The sequence below is a fragment of the Olea europaea genome, unplaced genomic scaffold (assembly GCF_002742605.1).
Source record: "Olea europaea var. sylvestris unplaced genomic scaffold, O_europaea_v1 scaffold760, whole genome shotgun sequence".
Lineage (NCBI taxonomy): Eukaryota > Viridiplantae > Streptophyta > Magnoliopsida > Lamiales > Oleaceae > Olea > Olea europaea.
Window position 1 is genome coordinate 386,437 of NW_019266013.1, and position 20,846 is coordinate 407,282.

Here is a 20,846-nt window from a genome sequence, read left to right on the forward strand (position 1 = left end):
ACTCGGAGGAAAACTAAAAATATATCAGCCTAAGCTTAAATGGTCAAAATAAGTGGCCATCCGATCTGTGCGATGATTTTCTCCCTATGAACATGTCTTATGGAGCAGACCCAATTACGTTGTTGAAATGAAAATCGGTGAAATAGTGTTTTTTTGAAAAATTAGTAGTTGAAAAAGAATGAAAATTTTTCGATTTACGTGTAATATTATTTTATGAAAGATTGTGTAGTTGAAAATAAGAGAGAGAAAAATAAAATGAAATGAAATGAAAATTAATGCGAGCCAAATAGAGGTGCTAGCAGTATCGGTCAAATGTAAAAAATTTGTCTTTCAAATTAGGTAAAGTGAGTTTTGTTTTTATTAGTTTTATATGATGATTTATCAAAATTCAGTAGTTTTCATTTTGTTGGGTATTGTTATGCAACTATATACGTTATACAATTGTTAAAAACCAACTTGCACTTTTGAAATAATGACTCACATAATATTCAGACAATAATGTCATTTGTTAGATGAATGGTCATCTCATTTTCAACTAACCATTTCTTGGTTCCTTTATCATGTTTTATGGTCCTCTCATTTTCACGTCGAAGTATGCTCGCGGAACTTTAATGTAGTCTTAGGTCGACTTATATAATTACTGGAAAAACTGAAATTCAATGAATTATGGTATATGAACAAAGTGGGGATCAACATCGTGTTAGTGATGGTGATGTGGGGTGAAAGAATAATGTTAATAGCACAGCACCATTGATATTACAACATTAGTCTACAATATTTGATATATTTAATTAAATGTATACTTATGTAACTTATTTAATACCACTTAATATCATTTAAAATGATGTTGTAACTTCAGTTGTTCTAAATAGTAAATAATATTCCTCAAAGAAAAACGATTAAATTCATTAGATAATTTAGATTTGTGGATACCAGAACAAGATTGACAATTCCAAATCACGAACTCTCAATTCTTTCAATTTCCTAATGTTGGAATTGGAGTGAAGCGCCTGTTTGGTGATGATTTTTTGACGTTACTTGTCACAATCAATTTTTTTTTTTTTTTTTTTTTTTTTGGGAATCCACCTTTCAAGCTAATAGTGAAAAAATTCCTTCGTAAAATCAGCACCAAACAGACGTTAAATAAGTGTCATTTCATGCATTCCAACAAGTGACAACCAAGGGAGACTTTGACATTAATTTTCAAATGAAAAGACTAACGTGGAACAAAAATGTAAGTTGAACAATCAAATTGAAAGAAATCAAACAGGAATTAGGTAGTGTCCAAAATATTGTTTGATGTAAAGGTTCCACTTCACGTTATACATTTTTAATGAAAACGAAATAACAAAGACAGAGCTCTATGCTGTGTAGGTGGGAATTATATACCTAACACTCTAGCTGCCATTCAGTTCAAAACCTAACCCCGAACACAACCCAATAAATAAATACAAGAATGTCCCTTTAAATGTAAAATAATGAAAATTAAACATTTTGATCAAATATCATATCATATTCTTATCTGGAGAAAAGATAGATCATTATCGTATTTTATTTATAATTATCGTCCATTGGACGTTTATTTATAAATTGTTAAAATAAATTATTCATTTAATTGAATTTATTAGGTCTAATCATCTAAATTGGTGTTAATTGTTTGGACTGTGCTTGTGTACGACAAAACACGTAGCCCTTTCACATGAGATGATCCCACGCTGATCTCTAAATTGGTGTTAATTGTTTTGTGGTGAACGCAGGAAGGAAGTAATCTCATAATTTGGGCACGACAAAGTCATTTATTGTCATGGAGAACTTATACAGACAAAGTGAAATAACCACAATCATTGTCCTGTGTACAAATTAGACTATGGTTCTCAATTTATTTTCTTTCTTTATCTTTAATCCTCAAACTTACTTTTTTCTAGCAGACGAGCCCCTTGCTCGTGACTTATTTTTAAGGCTAATATCATCGAGTTCGTTCCCTTTAAGCAACTTACTGCTAATTTTGCTCCCTTCTTTCAACCAACATTTAATGAAATTCCCAACTTTTATCAATTTTTTAACAGTACATTTCATCAACTTTTATCAGAATTTAATTTTTATCTAAATCAAAATGGGCTTAATTTGTTCTTCAACGTTGGATTTGGTACTCAGAGTTCTTGGAAATGACATTTATCTATGCATATTTCTAAATTTCTTTTCTTTTTTAAGCTTTTTTTTCAATCATATATTCTTCGAGTAAAATAATTTTGTACGTAAATTTCTTACTTTTTTAATCACATATCCTCTAAAAAAAAAACCACTAATATAAAATCCAATTTCTGAAAGAAAAATAGGACGTAAACATAGCCTTATATTCTAATTTCTTCATTTCTTTTAGTCAACAATACCTTTTATTTGAGCAATGAAATCACGTTATAATCACATGTTTACACCTAACCATAATTTTGTAAAGCACGTGGGAGAGTGTTGGTAGGTAAATTCAGAATATATATTTAAATATATAAATCGTTTTGTTAATAATTATAAAATATATCAACAAAATTAATTTCAAAAACTTTTATTATTTTAATATTAGAATTTTTTAATTATTTAAAGTCTAATTGATCCAATTTGCAATTGCTTTAAATTGACCCCAAAGTCTCGACATATACCACTTTCTTGTCCATACACGCCAAGTTTAAACCTTCCATCCCAATGGATCTCCCATCGATTTTCCTCTCAGTTTCCTTCATTTTCATAGCCTATAAGCTATTCAACCGCCTCCGGTTCAAGCTTCCTCCGGGGCCTAGGCCGTTGCCGGTGGTCGGAAACCTCTACGACATCAAGCCGGTGCTCGTCAGGTGCTTCACCGAGTGGTCACAAGTCTACGGGCCGATCTTCTCTGTCTACCTTGGTTCGCATCTGAATGTTGTGGTGAACAGTGCGGAGTTGGCTAAGGAAGTGCTCAAGGATAATGACCAGCAGCTGGCAAATCGGAATCGGACTAAAACAATTGAAAAGTTTAGCAAAAATGGAATGGATTTGATTTGGTCAGATTATGGTCCTCACTATGTTAAGGTCAGAAAATTGTGTACTCTTGAGCTTTTCTCGGCAAAGAGGCTTGATGCTCTTAGACCTATTAGAGAAGATGAAGTTACTGCAATGGTTGAATCCATTTTCAAGGACTGCAGTGCTCCTGGTATGAAAATTTCACTTACCAAACTTGCTTTTTCTTTTTGTTTATCTCATGTTTATTTATGTTAGTAGATCTGTCTAGTAGACATCATACTCATGTGGTAAACTGAGTGGAGGCTAATTCTTCCTAGTTTAACTATAAGCACAAGTTCAAATGACTTTTTGTTTTTGAATGTAGATAGCTTAATTTTTTCTTATTTTTAAAGGAAAAATTCACTCATTTCGTAAGTTTATGAATCAAGTTATAGTGTAAAATTTGGGACAGTGAGTAGAAGCTGCTCTTAGATTGAGGTTGAGATGTTGTAAATCTGTGGGAGCTTTTTGCTTGTTTCACATTTCAGTTGATTATTTGTACTCTCGAGATTGGCATTAGGGTTTAATCTCTAACTTCTTATAGCCATCTAGAATTTAGGGGTTTGTTTTAGTGGACGAGAGTGTAGCTGTAATTTTGGGAGTCCTTGTGCAGAGGTTAGGTCACCACTTTCAGTTTGTTTTCTTGATACTTTAAAATCTTTATTTATTGCGGTCGTTTTTGTAAATCTTTGGTTAGGCGTCATTATTAGATGACAATGCTTGAAAAGATCCGAAACTGTAGATTGAAAACATTAATAGCGTCCTTTATGAAGAATAAAATTATTACCAGGGAAGTGGATTAATGGCCTTGAATGCACAATACTAGGTATTGAATCCGAATAATCTCCCTTGCCCGTACTGGTGGTACCTACATGGTCTTCTGCCTGAACTTCCCGCCAATCTTCAGGGTGCTCCAAGTTCTTCACATTAGTTGGGTGCGGGGAACTTGAAGAGGGAAAAAAAGAGAGAGAGAGAGCTCCGGAGGGTGTGATATGCGGTGAAATTGGCATTACCTGTAAGATTTAACCAAGTAATAGCTAGAAGGAACAATGGAAGTGAAAGAAATTGGGTGAGTTGTGCAAGACTGTGTCTTTTTTCTTTCGTTTTTGGTAAAATTTTTTTTTTTTTAAAGATTATCATAATGAGAACAAGACTTAGTTTGTTGTTGGCAGTTTTTATATTTACATACCATGTGTGTTTGTTGATTGCTGAAATATGCTCTGAACCATATAATTGGCAAAATGTGACTTGAAACATGCACATGTATTCAGATTCTAAAATATTAGCACTATCTGTGCTATTTGCTATACTACTGTACTTCAGTTTCAACAGCTGAAATGGTTTTGCATTTGTTGCAGAAAACAAGGGGAAAGCTTTGGTGCTGCGTGAATATTTGGGAATGATGGCATTCCTCCACATTACAAGATTAACTTTTGGGAAGAGGTTTATGAACAATGCGGGCGTAATTGATGAACAAGGACAAGAGTTGAAGGGCATTCTAAACGATGCAATTAAGTTGGGTACCAAAAAATCCCTAGCTGAGTACCTCCCAATGTTACGTTTCTTATTCAAGGCTGAAAATGAAGCACTTGCTGAGCATGATTCCCGTGCGGATCACTTCACTAAAAAGATCATGGAAGAACACACTATTGCACGCAAGAAGACTGGTGATACCAAGAATCATTTTGTCGATGCATTGCTAACTCTTCAGAAGCAATATGACCTTAGTCAGGACACTGTCATCGGGCTTCTCTGGGTAGGTTACTTTTTTCTTATTTTTCAATAATAAAACTTCCTTATTAGCTACTTTTGTCAAAACTACTTACTTTATAGGTAAATGTTTTAAGCTTAAACAAACATACTCAAGCAGGCCCTGCATTTTTCCGTAATAAAGATCTGGATTTTAGTGTGCTGCGGCCACATTAAATACTGACATCAACTTGTGCAGGATATGATCTCTGCAGGCATGGACACCACTACCATTACAGTGGAATGGGCAATGGCAGAGCTAGTTAGAAATCCGAGGGTCCAAAAGAAGATTCAAGAGGAGCTCGACCAAGTGGTCGGTACTGAACGTCTCATGACAGAAGCCGATATCTCCAATCTCCCTTACTTGCAATGTGTAATCAAGGAATGCTTTAGAATGCACCCTCCAACTCCACTAATGCTCCCCCATAAAGCCAATGCCAATGTGAAGATTGGTGGTTATGATATTCCTAAGGGAGCAACAGTAAGCGTTAACGTATGGGCTCTTGCTCGTGATCCAGCCGTGTGGAAAAACCCTCTTGAATTCCGACCTGAGCGATTCTTTGAAATGGATGTGGACATGAAGGGTACAGATTATCGTCTACTTCCCTTTGGTTCTGGAAGGCGTATCTGCCCTGGCGCACAACTTGCTATCAACTTAGTCACGTCGATGGTTGGACACATGATGCACAACTTCACTTGGACACCACCTCCCGGTGTCCGGGTCGAAGATATTGATATGATGGAGCAACCAGGAACCGTCACTTACATGAAAACCCCACTGGAATCTGTTCCAACACCAAGATTGGCTGCCCACTTGTTCAGGCGGGTTGCCGTGGGTAATGTATAAGGTACCGGTGGTTTCTCAGCAGGGTTCTTGGGCTACATCATTTTTCACATCGTACTTCCCATGTTTGCCTCCATTTTATATTTTGCACGTCGTTCTTTTTAGATTTGTTCTCTCTCTTGGACTCCCAATTCTTCATTAGTTCTGTCGTACTTGTTGAAATATAGCTTTAATGCAAATGTATTCCTAAAGAGCTACAGAATGATACTTCTCTTTCTCTCAGTTTATGGATATGAATAACACTTTGCAACAGATGATAGGGCGCCTGGATTTCTAGTAATCAAGTTCCTTTGATAATTTGCCCCCTTGGAATATTTTTCTTGGGTAAAATGCCTAAATTGTGCACAATTTTTATGTATCTTTATTTACTTTAGGCAGAATTTTTTCAAAACTACTACAGCTCGAAAGGTTGAAATATAGACGCTCTACAAAGGATTGCGAATGCATTACAAGGAAAAATACTCCCTCCCTCACAGCATTAGGCTTCTGGAAATATTATACCAGCCATTCATCAGCTTCAGTATAAGTTCACGTTACCATAGCCTGAAATGCGTAGCAGACTTCGAGGAACAAAAATGGAGGTCCACTCAGTTGTTGCAAGTCTAGAACGTATATTGTTGCGCTGGCTTTATAAAGCTGGAAAAAGATCTGAAGATTAAACTACAATTCAGAAATATAATGCCTCTCACTGTAAATAAGAAAAGAAAAACGCCTAGCAGGAATATTATAGCAAACCTAATAAATGTATGGATACCAATTATAGTTCAAAAAATTTTGATATATGGTCGCAAGAATAAGGGTATAGTGTGATTAGGTTCCACATATAGTAACAACTTCGGTGCAGCTTGGTTGCTTCCTCCTTTTCCCATGGAAGAATCAAATTGAGACCAACCCATAGAATTAAGAACTTAACATCTAGGACTACTACAAAGTACAAATGACTAGCCTAAAATGACTGAGACTGGATGAGTAACCAGGCAAGATAAAAATCAAGTCAGAATGCTCCAATGTACAACCCAGCCCGCGTAAATAATGATCACCCTACATAACCCACATGCTATTTCATGGGGTGAAGGTGTCAAAAGGGATACGACCCGTCTTAACCTGCCCCGGAAAGGCCACACAGAAGGCCTGTCCAGCCCATCCGTGGTGGCAGGCTGTGCCTGGCTCCTGCCCAAAATACAGGGCCAGTCTTGGCTCTTATGCAGCAGGGCCTGTAATAGGCCGGACCACAGCAGTTTTGGCACCTGTTAGCACGATTGTAGTACAGTAGACAATTTTCTTTTTTGAGTGTCATGCCGACATGGACATTTTCCAAGTGAAGAATCACGACTGAACACCATTTTGGATACTTGGGCTCCGTGAGGGTGAGACTCCAAGTACTATATTTTGTTATTTACCAAAATTTCTCTTTGGAGGGGAAGGATGGATTGTTGGTGTGGACAACTTAGAAGATGTTATTGGAGGACACTTCACTCACCTGAATTTCAAACTTGACAGTGTCACCTGATCTACAATCTGTCCCAGTGGTAGATCTCGATTGCATTGAAAGTGGAGGTAACCACATACATTTCATGTTATACTGTCTTATTTCCTTCCATCTCACGTTTAAACTCTGGAAAACCTTTAGAATGCTCATCATGGTTTCACGTGGAGATGCTCGAGACTGGATCCATAAAATTATGAAAACAAGTCAATAAAAATGAATAAGCAAGTCACACTCCTATGGAAGTATGAAATAGAACTTACTGATCCAGATAACAATTATTACCTTAAAGCCAAGTTTCCAATTACTTTCAACAGGAGAGGCTGTCTGTAAAAATGTCTGAAGATGATCCATGCATCCCTGTTGCCCAAAATCAGTTATTCAGAAATATGCCTGTACTAGTTGATCATGTTATTAATGCATGATATATATTGCTGTTTACATTTCTTTTCAACTGATTTAAGGATTAGTTAAGCAAATGAATGCTTCTTGCTACGTTAACACATTTTTCTAATTACAATCTCTTAAAAGAATTAAAGGCCTGATGGTGGAAATATAACTAAAATTCATAAGCAATTTTTGTATGTTTATCTTATCTGTCATCGACTAATAATTGCAATCAAAAGAGAGATGATTTGTTTGTGGCATAAGCAGATTGTTCAAACTAATCACAAAGCTGCTTCAGTGAAAAGAATCAAGGTATACAGAAATTCTAGCAACATACTTTTGGCCAAGACAACCAGTAAGAATTTAATTAATCATCTTTTTGGCTTAAGAGATGTTATGATATTAGGCTGAGTTGCTTCTGATGCACGGCAATAAGAAATGAGTTTACAACTACAAAAATAAAGATTGAACTGACTATAGATTCTAGAATCTTGTGATGGCAATATACAGGGCCTGGAGAACGGGTATGCTGTAACATGCGGTATGTAACAGTAGCCTGAAACATTAAACAATGTTAAATTTCGCAGGAAAGAGAAAAAAAAAAGGGGGAATCACACCCTAAGGAACCATCATTACCTCATTTTGCAAATTATTCTGAAGAGATCCAATCACTTCACGGATAACGAATCCCAACTTAATCATTTCTTTCAAAACATCCATATCAACCTTTTCAATTTGTAAAATATAAAGTCAGCCTCCCAATTTCGTCGCAGAAATACAGCAATGTAATTGGATGGAACCATGAATTAGTTAAACTAAAATCCCACATGACATAAATTTTCTGCAGAGAGAAGAAAGTAGAAACGAAGATAAATATTTACTAGGTTTGCATTTACTAGAGGAGTGTCAATTAACATTATGTATTTTTTATTTATTTATTTATTTATTCCAGTCACCATCCATTTCTTCTGCAACCACGAAGTATTCCTAAACTACATACAAAAAGTCTACTCCATGTGTCTGATTTTGTTTGTTATATTTGACGCCGTGGTCAACTTGAAATTTTTTTTAAGTAAAATTTAACTTAGTCTTTAATTTTAAAAAATGTTGTTTTTGATAAGTTAAACATATTTCTCTGGAGGTAATTCCCTATGATCTGTGTAGCCCTCCTGGCATAACAGCTGGCTGACATATACTGCCTTGGGCTGCACACTAACCAACAAATCGACCTTCTGGAAAAATGCCGCCTGCAGAGTTCCTGATCCTAGGCCTAGCGAGAAATTTAAACACTCCTTTAAGATAACTAAAGCCACCCATTGGGAGCTTCGTTCCCCTAAAAATTGTTGCTCACTGAACCTAGTGCCCAAGTTGGCCCACAAAGGATGCCATTCTTGACCAGCGAGATAATGCTTTCACAATATTCCACAATTTCAACAATGCCAATGCACCGCGTCTCCAGTCAATAATATCAGTCCCCTCAAAATGGATTCCAAACGACTCAAAACTTGGTGGGAGCTCCTAACATCTCAAGGAAGTCCGGACTGATAGGTTCTCAAAATTCTTCCACTAACTCTGCTCGATTCTCAAAAGTGCTGCATGTGCATATGTTAATTACCTCGTTGCCATCCCCCTTCTGCATTGGTCATGGACATTGGTGCCAATCCAACATGCGGTCTGTGATATTGTGTCCGTGCTACAATAACGGAAACTCTGTAATCTTCCATAATTTTCTCAAAGAAACAGGTTAATCGGCGTTTATCTTCGATGCATTATGTTTATTGACGCAGTAAGAGTCAAGGACACAGAATTCGCTGAAGACGTATGAGATGATACAAAAATATAATTAGATGATCAAAATGAATAATAGTTACCTTTTCTGTTTTGCTTAAAGCATCTGTTGATGGACTAGCAATATATAGAGGCAGATTTTCCCGAAACCATGGATGTTGACGTATTTCAGGAATTGAAATGCGTTTCATTGGATCAACAACAAGTATTCTTGAAATCAAGTCAAGTGCACTCTTTGACAAGTGAGGTGAAACAGGGTATACTCCTTTCTAGTGGTAGTGGAAAAGGAATGGCAGAAATAAGAGATGACATCAAGCTTGGAAAATATCAATTATAACATTTACTCACCTGTACTTTGGCAAATAAGCAAGACATGTTTGCATCCTCAAAAGGAAGCCTTCCACACAGAAGTGCATATAAGATAATGCCACAGCTCCATACATCTACTTCAGGACCAGCGTATAATTTTTTACACATGAGCTGACAAAAGATAATATGACTATGATTGGAGTACAAGGTTATTTCAATATATATGATAATATCATCGATACTGAACCTCAGGAGCAGCATAATTTAGAGTTCCACAAAATGTCTTAAGGAAATGCCCATCAAGTGTAATGTTCCCAAGACCGAAGTCTGCGATTTTGACATTATGTTTGGCATCCATGAGTAGATTTTCTGGCTTGAGGTCACGATGCACCACCTTGTGTCGATGACAATATTCAATGCCCGAAATTATCTGTTCTGACATCAAACATACTGCCTTGATTACTAGAAGCTAGTAAATCTGTATTTGGTCTAAAGTTGGAAAATCAGAAGTAAATATTAAATGTCATTTGTTGCACTGTATGGTTGTTAGGCATATGATGTTTTATGCTAAATACATCTTAGAAAGAATTAATATTATTTTTTTCCTGGAAGCACAATTGAGCAGTTTTATCTCACAAACGTATTAGCTTATGGTAATATTGGAATACATACCTGTTGGAAAAAGTGGCGGGCCTTATCCTCGTCGAGTCGAACACGTAATGTAACATAATCATATAGTTCGCCTAAATCCATGTGTTCCATGACTACATAAACTTTTGACTGTGTATCTATGACCTCAAATAGGCGAACTATGTGGGGATGTGAAAGTCGTTTCATTATATTGATTTCTCTTCTCACTGAAACAGCAAGGCAAAACGATGTAAAAGATGTCATTTCATCTGTATCACAACATCCAAGTACAAATTAACATGTTCATCATACTGTTATTGACTATTTTTTATGCCATATGCCCAAACTACAATATTTTAGAATACATAAAAAGAATATTCAGGCATATTGTCCTAGAATAGTCATGTATATAGATCACTTATTTGTTCCATTACGTAACACATTTAAAAGATACTGTGTAAACGTGATGAGATCAACAAATTTACCTTTATCTGCATCCAAATTATTGATTGATTCGCGATCAAGAATCTTTATCGCAACATTAAGCCCTGTCAAGGTATGAACTGCTAATTTCACTTTACCAAATGCTCCAATACCAAGCGTCCTGACAAACTTGTAGTGTGGTAAAGGATCTCGATACAAATTACTGCCCCCACCATTACTTTTGCTCATCTTCAGACTGCAGCAAAATATGTAGAAGTTACATCAAATGTTTACAGGAATAAAATAGATAAAGTGAACGCTCAAAGAAAGGTAAGAAATCTCTGAAACATCCATCGACTAGAATGCCATGACAAACCACCAAAAGAACTAGAAGTCTCCTTATGCTCCACATTTTCTTAAAATCACAGGAAAACATGAAATATGTATAGCCACCATGTTGATACATATTTGCGTGGCATCTTCTTCTTCTTCTTCTTCTTCTTCTTCTTCTTTTTTTATTTTTTCTTATTTTAAGTCTTATTTATTTCCAAAACTATACTTTTACTTTCTTCTAAACTTAGGTAAACATGTTGTTGCAGGAAGGAGATAATGGAGACATCAAATGACAGTCAGTACTATAACATAGCAGAACTAGGGTATATATACTTAAAAAAAATTTATAGATTTAAGGTAATCGAGAGTGCTATAATGTTTTGTTAGCTTTTCGATATGAACCTTCTTTCCCTTTGGAAAGTCATAGGACTTGATAAATATATGTTGTTAACAGTGAGCAGATGGATATAGTTATGCCATCAATATTTGCTTTGTTTTCATTTATGACAAACGATAGCTATAGATGAAACCTTAAATCACAGAGCTAGTAATAGTTTACATTATCACATAAAGATATTCAGATGAAATAGAAAAAACAAAATAAAAGTAAACTCATCATCGTCACCACAAGGAAGAACATGTAAATTTTACTGAGCAATAAAGAAAACGCCAACACCAGCAGCATTTACTGCGTCGGTGCGCCAAACAAGTATATTTTTTGGTGGGAAGTAAAATCAATTGATACTCTTTGTTTTCTTGTTTTTGTTTTTTTCTTTTTGATCTGAAGATGACCAAAGACATAAATGCTCGTACCAATTAGTAAGTTCATAATTTGATATTTATATGCATAATCCATGATCAAGCATCATAAATCTAGTTGACAACTATCATGAATTGTTTCCAGATCAAATCAGATCATGATCAGAAAAAGAAAATAAATTATTCAATTCCAACAAACTGGAAGATTGAATTCAAGAACTACAGTACTAAATTCAAGAAAACATGAGCAAAATTTTAGAAGAAAGCAATTTATCAGCCTAAGCCAGAAATTATGCATTAAAACAAAGTGAAAGATTATGGGTTACTGTGTTGCAGAATCGCTCATATCATACAAAATTGAGGAAAATCAATTCATGAAATCATGTTTGAAACTTATATGGTGTATTTACATACCAAATTGAAAGAGCCAGACAGCAGTAGAAGGCAGAGAAGATGGTGAAGCCTTCTCAGTTTTTTTTTACCTATTATATATTTTCTAGTTGATTCGGATGAGCTCTAAATGAATGAAGCCTTGAATATAACATCAAAACTAGAGGACAGCATGTATGCAGTATGTTATGCTAGAAAGGTGGCGAACACGACAAAATAAGATAATACAAAAAGCAAAAGGGAGGGGCATGAACGGTGCTTCCCTCGCTTGCATTAATGCCATGGCAAATTTCTCATAAAACCATAGATGTATTTTGATCGAGGAAATAAAACTAACCTTAAAATATGTCAAACAGTAGCTAAAGATAAAACCTCAAATCACAGAGTTAGATTTCTCTGTGCAAGTAAAAAAATTCAGGAAGAAACCTTTTTCGGTACATTCTAGTGGAGATGATCATGGACAAACATTTCATATGCCTATCATCATTATTTCCAACCCTATCGAGTTCAACATTACCAAACATGTCACTAAAGGTCAACTTTAATAGCAATCTTTTTTGTAGTGCTCTAGATTGACTGGAACAGCGGAATGTTTGTCCTAAAATCCTTATCAATGATTTATGCAATAAATAGCGCTTTAACAATTTTTTAAGTATATTCATATGAACCTTCTTTCCCTTTAGAAAATAAGAGAATTTGATGATCAATTTTCTCAATAGAGTCCAGATAGATATGATTATGTCATTAAATATTTGCTGTATCGTAAATGGACAAGGCAATATGCCAAAAGATGAATCCACGGATCACAGGGAGCTATAATTTTTCTGATCATGTCAAAAAATATATAGAAAGGAAAACAAATAAACATAAACAAAAATAAATATATCGTTATTGCAAGGAAGAAAAATTATATTTCACGAAGAGACAGTGATGCGACAATAACAGCTCCATTAACTGCATCTCTGCACCTAACTAGTATACTATTTGTTTGGAATAACAACAATTCCTTTACGTGAAAATTACCAGAGAATTAAATGTGTAAGCACGACTTAAATTAAATTTATAATTTTATATTCGGATACATAACCCATAATCAAGCATCAAACAACGCAAAAGAATGATTTACGAGATAATCTAATCATGTAACCAAATCATGATTCGACAAAGAAAAAAACTTAATTAAACTTCCCAAGAAAATTTAAGATCAAATTCAAGAAATCACGTGCAAGGAAACAAATAATTTATTAATCCAAAACACGGCAATGACACAGTAAAACAAAATGGTAACAGAATTCATCAACAAGAATCAATCTTATCATAAAAAATGAGCAAAATCCATGCTTGAAGATCATATACGTAACTTAATGCAAACATGTGGTGTGCATACCAGATACAAAGAGTGAGAAAGAAACAGAAGGCAGAGCAGTTGGTGATTAGTTCTTGGGTTTTACCTTCTATTATATAGATAGATCATAGTTGATTCGGACAAGCACCAAACAAAGGGAGTCTTGAATACAACGTCAATGACTCAAAACTACTGCAGAACAAACATACCGTGTTAGAAAGTGGACAAAACAGAGAATACAAAAGGAGCATTTGTCATGCACTTGAGAGTGGAGCAAATTATTCGTGGGATATTTTGACGGCACCAATTTTGATCCATAGAAGAGTGTTTTACAAGAATAGAAAATGATCTTATTTTATTTTATTTTTCATATTTCATAAAGAATGTCCGGTGTACAATAGTTAAACTTATTATTATTATTATTATTATTATTATTATTATTATTATTATTATTTGTGCATAAGAATGTTTAATATTTTGCTACAAGAAATTTCGGTACAATTAGGGTGGTTCCACCTCTTGACCAAGAAAGTCATTGTTGCCATTGTAAATTTGTAATTAGCAATCATTTTATTTTGTTTTGAATTGGAAAGAGAAGGAGAAGAGGACAATATTTATTCGTGCTTGGAATCCATTTATAACTTAGAGCATGCTTGGTACAACTTAAAATTCAATTAAAATCAATTTTTTTACCGTTATTTCATTATTTCAACTGTCATTTTTTAATTTTTCTCTTACATGTAGGACCCACTTTATCTCTAACGATCAAAAAATCAATTAACAAAATATCTACCAAACAAGCATTTACTCATGTTGTTCTTAATTTGTAGGATTTTTATTTATTTACTTAATTTTTATTAAATTCATATAATTAATTTATCTTATAATTTGAATCATTCCAACTAGTATTTAGGTCTATCAATATTTTGAGACACGATTTAAATAGGGTCCATACCAATAAATTTCGGGGAGGATAACTTGACAAAATTTCTTATTCAACATTAAAACGCATAAATATTTGTATTCGAATAAATCTTGAATCACATAGACAATCATGGGAAAATTTTAAGTGATGTGATCATTCAACTTATATTTTTATTTCAATTTTATCACTCAACTATTACGTCCACAATCATTATCAAATTGACAAGAGTTGTGACCCAACTAGTGAAATTTGTTCTTTTGTCACAATGAAAGGCTTAAATTTGAAGAATAAAAATTGTGAAATGTGTACATTTGATTTGAGCACCCAAAGGTCATAGATTGGGTCATTGTTGACGGCCCAAAATTGCTCCAAATTCGTTGTCAATAGATCTTTAACCACGCTTCATTCGGCATGTTCTCCTCCACACGAACTCATCGTTAGTGGTTAACGGCAATGTATCTAGGAGGTCGATGGTCAAAAAAGTAATCGAAAAAGATTCTATAAGCTAAACTTACAAGACTTTAAGTAGAAGGAAACAAGATGGAAAGGAAGTGTAACTAAGAAATAGAGTTCGCCTCTTTTATGACACGTGTCATGTTGTTAATAGAGTTTTTTTTTTTTTTTTTTTGACTTTCACAACATTCTTTTTGATATACAGGTCATACTTTTTTACTAAACTTTCTTTCATACATGCTTTTCGAGTACACATGTCACTTACCCGTAGATCAAGTCTTTACTTCCCACATATTTTTCCGAGTAATATTATCTAGCCTCGTGATATTAGAACACTAATTTAGATAACTACACTTTATACGTTTAATTAAATGAGTCATATGACTTTGCATTTAAATAAATCTACCATTTAATAACACGTAATTATCACCAAAATTATACTTAATATTAGTAATGATGAATAGCATTACTCTATTTTCTCTAATGTTTAAAATATTATTTTCGTGTTTTACTTTGCTGAAAATCCAAATGCTTGTCTTCAATAGCTTCAATGTATTTCTTTGAACTTTTATAGACTTGGACGAAGCATAGATCATCGTGGCTCCCCTTACTGGATGCTTTTAAAAGTGGGTCACACGTGGAAAGGCTTTGGCCGTACGATGCCTTTAAGTTAAAATCATCCACCAATCAACAAGTTACTTGGCATTTGCACTTTTTTACTCAAGTCTGCCCAAGGTCTCTTTTCCTGTGACCCAAACACAAACATGGAAGAGAACAATACAAAACAAACAGGGTCAATCTATACACGCTCAGTCCCAACCAAGAATCCAGATCACGGCCAAGATCCAAGGCCTCCCGCCGCCGTAAACGATGGAGAAGAGGAAGAAGAAAACCCAGAAACAATTCGAGAGGCCAAGAGAAGAAAAACCTGCTCAATTGCTCTGGACAAGCAGAAAACATCTATGAATTCGAGTTTCTCATTCTTCTGTGGAAGTGGTGCTTCTACTCCTGAAACAACGCCTAAATTCGGATCGTTCAATTTGGTAGTGGAAAGTGCCAAAATTAGAGGACCTGAAAAGGCTCGAGATGATGAAGAAGTTGAAGCCACTGCTGAGAAAAATGTTGTGTCTGGATTGGATTCGACAGATGGTATTGAAACTGTAATTTGAAGAAAAATAAGTTTTAGGATGTCTTATCAAGCTTGAAAGTAAATTCTTGAAAATTTTCAAGAAAACTCTTTGTTAGCAGGATTCTCTTGTAAGCAGCCGAAGTTACTGTTCTTCCAAGAAAATAATATTAGCACAATTGACGTTTAGAAATAGCAGTTTCAAAACTATGGATATGCACTTCCAAGAAAAAGTTGCTTTTAGGCAGAAATGCTTTTATGATTGGCTCTAAACACGAGGGGGTTACATGTGACCTAGATAACCCCTGATAGGAATTTGGGAGTCACAGAGCAAAATAAAACGATTTTTTTTTCTTTACAGTATTTGTTGGCTGTTAATTAAGAAGAATTAATTTTGTTTGATGCTCAATAAGACATAGCCAGACATACGGATTTACTGAGAATGCACTTTGAAGAAATCATTAAAAATAGTGAAAAGTAGAGCTTAAGTAAATTATGGTGCCAACACAAGTTTGCAGTCAATTAGACAAACGTCAAGTTTTCTGTATTTCTATTTCAAACACCACCTTAGACGGACCTAACATGACATGTGCGCAAGTATTACCAATGAAATTGAGCCAACTTTACCAAAATCACATAATCTGAGTATGAAATAGACCTCCCTTCGAATGTTTAAACACAGAAGTTTTCAATGCATTTAACATAAATCACCAAACAACAACGATAGCAACAGATATATTGTTCTTCTATAAGTAGTGGCGGATCCAGGAAAATCAATACGGGCTAATACGTATAAAAAAAAATATTGCACATAAAAAAAAATTTATAGCACGGCCCAGCCCGTCTGTGAATCCGCCCATGTATATAAGGATGATAAGATCGATTATTGTTCACAATCATTCATCGTTAATAGATGTTCATACATATCTAGATCAATTAATCGTTATGATCGATGCCTCATAATTCGAGACACTGCAATCTCAAAATCATTCACAGAAAAGGAAAATCCTCTACACTAGTGCACAAGTCCTAAGATTATTTTTTTTGAAAACCGTGGATATCCAGGCCAACTTACGCACACCTCGACTAATTCCACGGGACCCTAAAGTTTACTGTCGAGTACTCACCTCAATGGTCCTGGAGGGACTCCAACTGGTGACCATTAGGGAACAAATCTAAGGCCTGATCACTAAGTTACCCCTCAGGATTACAAGTCCTAAGATTATAAAGAAACAAAAGATAAACTGAAGATGAAGAAAAGATGGAAATGGAGGGGGGAAAGGGTGGAGATGGAAAGGATGGCAGCTTTACCTTCGCTTTTCCTCTCGCGCTAAAATTTATCTACTTCCTACAGTAGTAATCTATGGGTTTGCGTACAGTTAACTGATGCTACTTACAAGCAGTTCTTGCACTTTCAACATTCTTCAGAATTCACAAGAAGATCCAACCCTTAACTTTGGCAAGAGTATGGATTTTCTTCCCTCGAAAGCCTCTGGCAGAAGTTTCTCAAAACTATCCAAGAATAATTCCCATTCCTGATCATTCATTTCCCCGAAAGAAATTCCTTCAGCGTCATGACTATATTTTGGAGCGGGGAAACTCATACTTCTCATCAAGACACCTGCCTTGGAATTATAATCCTCATTTGCATCATCATCCGATTCGGTGTTCAAATCTTGAAGAATGTCATTTTCATTCAAATGAAACAGCGTCGAATCATCTAATATACTCAGTGATGAATATCTTGGAATTTTCAGTGGCTTACCACTTATTGCCAGAAAATTCTGTGAGTTCTGAGCAAAATCTATAACCTGATTGGGGCCATATTCATTTTCATTAAATTGGGATATCTCACAAACTTCGTCTTCATCATGATCATTGCTGACAATATCATTGCTTTTTCCAAAGTTCAAGCCAGCCCTAGAATTTATACAGATATTCTCGAATGCACTCCAATTCTCTTCCTCTCCGTGAAACTCTCTAGTCATCATTTCACCTATTTCAGCAAGACAAAATCCATAAGCCGTTGCTTGCTTCAAAAAGATTGTGCAAAGCACAAGAATCCGTACAGAGGACTCCCTAATTGCTGGAAGTTCAACTCTTAGAAGCTCTGCATCTTTAAATGGATCGAGACTGGATATATATTCAACTTCAGACTCTGAAAAAGGTATAGAGGCTTGTGGCCAATGCAACCACTCAAAATATGGATCGTCAAGTGATTCAGGTAAGCAAAATCCATGGTCTATGGGAACTAGCTCAGCTTTTCCCGCCACATAACCCTCTTTCCCTTGCTTCACTAGAATGTTCCCAGCATGTCTATCAAGATTCATCAGTCTAACATCTAGTATTCCTATATGGTGTATAGATGAGACTGAGAAGCCTGAAGGGCCCAAATCTGCCGCATCAGAATAGTGATTTACAAAACTTTGAAGTGACGCAATCTTATAAAGCGGGGCAAGAACTACTTCTGAACTATTGACATTAAATTTGACATGAGAAAATTTGACTAATACTGTAGGAGGGACACCAGCAAATCCACCATGGTCAAGGAGATAAGCAGCAGATTCACGCAGGCCAGTTTCACCTATCTTGATTGAGCGTTTGATTCCCGGTTGACCAAACATACGGCCACAAAAGCCTTTTGGATTATTGAATGCCAGAGGTTCCTCATCTATGGGCTTTGCAACAGCTATAGGATCACCATTTCGAGTGCGCAGAAAATAGGCCCCACCAAGACCACTAGAGACTGGCTCGGGATTGATGCCAGAGGCCATAGCTATGGCAACCTCAACAACCATATTGCGTACTCTTGATGTGGCACGACCACCAATGATTTCAATCCTAGCATTGATATCAGATTCATCCTCGACTCTAGAGGAAATAGATAGGCATGGGGTTGAGAAGCTTCTGTGGATGTTAGTGAACTCAAATGTATGTTTCAAGGAGTATATAAGATTGGATTGGCTGGAGTCGAGCATTGTGTTATCAGGCTGAGTGTAAGACTGGAGTTTGCATCTAGGAGGTCGAGCAAATGGCCTGAACCCATGACCTGGATCAACAGTAACAGCCATCTTGAAGAATGTCATGCATGTGAAAATGGCTATCATACATGCTAAGGTCTGCTTTTCAAAGTATCCCTAGAGGGTTGGTTTTCCCTGGAGATTAGACATCACGTGTCTGCAATAATAATAGAAAGCTCAGAGTTCTTCAACTCAATACCAAATAAAATTAAGAAATCTGAACAAAAAAATAAGAAAAGTTGCTCACAAACACCATATTGTCCCTCAGAATCATAAAATGGTAAGTTAAGATTGTATCTTGTGTTTGGACTGTCATTTAGGTGAATCAATATGTAAAAATTATCCAACACTAGATTGTAACTAAATTAACATGATCCAAAAAGAATTAAACTTGCTTGTTTATATTCCCAGTCATTAACAAATTTGAAATTCAAAAGTTTCCCAATCATTAGAGGTATATTAATGTCACCATACAATCAGTTTATTCAAATGTCATTTCTTCCATTCATCTGAACTAACGGGGGCATTTCATGTTATGGCAAATTATTAACATTTTACATGATGTCTAAAGGTGTGTTTCATAAGGTTTACTTTGATAATAAGATTTGGACAACAAAAGACGAGAGAAAGGGGAGAGGAACAGCATTAATTTGATCAGAACATACAAAAAGAAATATAAACAAAGAAAAGGCGACATATACTCTTAAGATTTGTATAAAAAGGCCGCAAATATTAACAATAAAAACCATTGTGCTAATCTCGACCACATATGAAACACCAAACAGTTCATAAAAATTCTTCAGATGAATAGATACCGCATATATGGATGGATCATGGATCATTGAGTTCAGAATTTTTACAAATAATTGTTGAAACATAAGATTAAAAATACACATACCATCATATTAGTCCCTCGCCGCTAAAAACCACTACAATAAACTGGAAATGAGATAAAAACAACAATATGATCCCCAGTTGCTCTTAATTCAATCAAACATTAGAATTTAATCTTCCATAATTTCATAAAACAAGAATAGATCCATTCCTTCAGAAGAAAAATCACCACATTATCCATTGAAATTTAATTAATTTCTGCAATTTCATACAAACCACTCCGTAATTGTCCCTTAACCGTGCAGACATAAGCATGTGCAGATAGGGTGATTCAAAACTAAAACGTCCACAATTGTTAATTAAGTGAAATAGGAGACATTGCAGGATTGACTCCTCTATAGGAGACATTGCATGATTGACTCCTCTATCATAGTGTGTGCATCAACTAAGAATTATCTATATCATAATTTGGCTTGAAGCCCAAGTAGAATTTACTGAAGGGAAAACAAAATCCAGATCATGGAATAATAATAAATAACACATTTAAAACAATAATATTTCACAATGTAACGAAGAGAAAACCAGAAATTAGCATAATAGAGAGAAGGATTGTAATTGGTTGTATTTCAAAGAAGAATGGTCCATATTACAAATTAACATCAAGACCATTTAAAAACCTATGCATTCAACAAAAGGTAAAACCCAGAATCATGAAACAATCACAATTAACGCTGAGATTTCACAAGGAGGATAGATACATACCCAGAAATTAGCAAAATGAAGGGAGAAAACGAAAATCACATACCCTGAATACTGGTGAGGCATTCAGGGAGACGGAACGGCAACGGGAGAGAGCGAGAGCGAATTATTCCGTTACCGAGAAACTCCTAAAAAAGACGAAGTCCCCCACTCCCTTCTCCTTTTATGCCCTTTCTTTCAATTGATACCCCCACTCAGTGGGGACTCTTCTCTTCCTTATAAATTCCTCTCTCTCTCTCTCTACAAACCGGTAAAT

At 35.3% G+C, this 20,846-nt stretch overlaps 3 protein-coding genes across 11 annotated transcripts; 1 reads left to right on the plus strand and 2 right to left on the minus strand.

Moving 5' to 3' along the window:
* The first annotated feature begins 2,639 nt into the window (after positions 1-2,639).
* On the plus strand, positions 2,640-5,880 carry LOC111391169 (cytochrome P450 98A3-like). Its single transcript, XM_023016315.1, has 3 exons — positions 2,640-3,181; positions 4,389-4,786; positions 4,979-5,880. Exons 1-3 carry the CDS (start codon positions 2,698-2,700, stop codon positions 5,624-5,626), a joined length of 1,530 nt encoding a protein of 509 aa, XP_022872083.1. The 5' UTR covers positions 2,640-2,697; the 3' UTR covers positions 5,627-5,880.
* LOC111391170 (SNF1-related protein kinase catalytic subunit alpha KIN10-like) lies at positions 5,750-13,828 on the minus strand. 7 transcript variants are annotated; one of them, XM_023016323.1, is made up of 11 exons: positions 13,683-13,828; positions 10,709-10,902; positions 10,266-10,450; positions 9,841-10,023; positions 9,633-9,764; positions 9,368-9,553; positions 8,133-8,222; positions 7,972-8,052; positions 7,395-7,469; positions 7,104-7,289; positions 5,750-6,271 (listed from the first exon to the last, which is right to left on the minus strand). In XM_023016323.1, exons 2-11 carry the CDS (start codon positions 10,893-10,895, stop codon positions 6,152-6,154), a joined length of 1,425 nt encoding a protein of 474 aa, XP_022872091.1. In that variant the 5' UTR covers positions 10,896-10,902; positions 13,683-13,828; the 3' UTR covers positions 5,750-6,151. The 7 variants fall into 7 exon arrangements, with proteins under 7 accessions (XP_022872091.1, XP_022872084.1, XP_022872085.1 ...); XM_023016316.1 differs by having other exon boundaries at positions 13,580-13,824; XM_023016317.1 differs by having other exon boundaries at positions 5,750-6,259; positions 13,580-13,823.
* A 3,020-nt stretch (positions 13,829-16,848) lies between these two features.
* On the minus strand, positions 16,849-20,846 carry LOC111391173 (phosphatidylinositol 4-kinase gamma 8-like). 3 transcript variants are annotated; one of them, XR_002702074.1, is made up of 3 exons: positions 20,594-20,846; positions 17,289-19,154; positions 16,849-17,193 (listed from the first exon to the last, which is right to left on the minus strand). XR_002702074.1 is itself a non-coding variant. In XM_023016329.1 (2 exons), the coding sequence occupies exon 2, from the start codon at positions 19,082-19,084 to the stop codon at positions 17,402-17,404; it is 1,683 nt and encodes a 560-aa protein (XP_022872097.1). In that variant the 5' UTR covers positions 19,085-19,154; positions 20,637-20,846; the 3' UTR covers positions 16,849-17,401. The 3 variants fall into 3 exon arrangements, 2 of the variants coding, with proteins under 2 accessions (XP_022872097.1, XP_022872096.1); XM_023016329.1 differs by having other exon boundaries at positions 16,849-19,154; positions 20,637-20,846; XM_023016328.1 differs by having other exon boundaries at positions 16,849-19,154.

Coding starts and splice junctions, on each gene's coding strand:
- LOC111391169 (XM_023016315.1), top strand. CDS start 2,698: ATGGATCTCCCATCGATTTTCCTCTCAGTTTCCTTCATTTTCATAGCC. Junction 3,182..4,388: donor CAAGGACTGCAGTGCTCCTG/GTATGAAAATTT, acceptor CATTTGTTGCAG/AAAACAAGGGGAAAGCTTTG. Junction 4,787..4,978: donor CTGTCATCGGGCTTCTCTGG/GTAGGTTACTTT, acceptor CAACTTGTGCAG/GATATGATCTCTGCAGGCAT.
- LOC111391170 (XM_023016316.1), bottom strand. CDS start 13,602: ATGATCTATCTATATAATAGAAG. Junction 8,053..8,132: donor AGAATAATTTGCAAAATGAG/GTAATGATGGTT, acceptor TTAATGTTTCAG/GCTACTGTTACATACCGCAT. Junction 7,290..7,394: donor ATTGGAAACTTGGCTTTAAG/GTAATAATTGTT, acceptor TTATGGATCCAG/TCTCGAGCATCTCCACGTGA.
- LOC111391173 (XM_023016329.1), bottom strand. CDS start 19,084: ATGATAGCCATTTTCACATGCATGACATTCTTCAAGATGGCTGTTACT.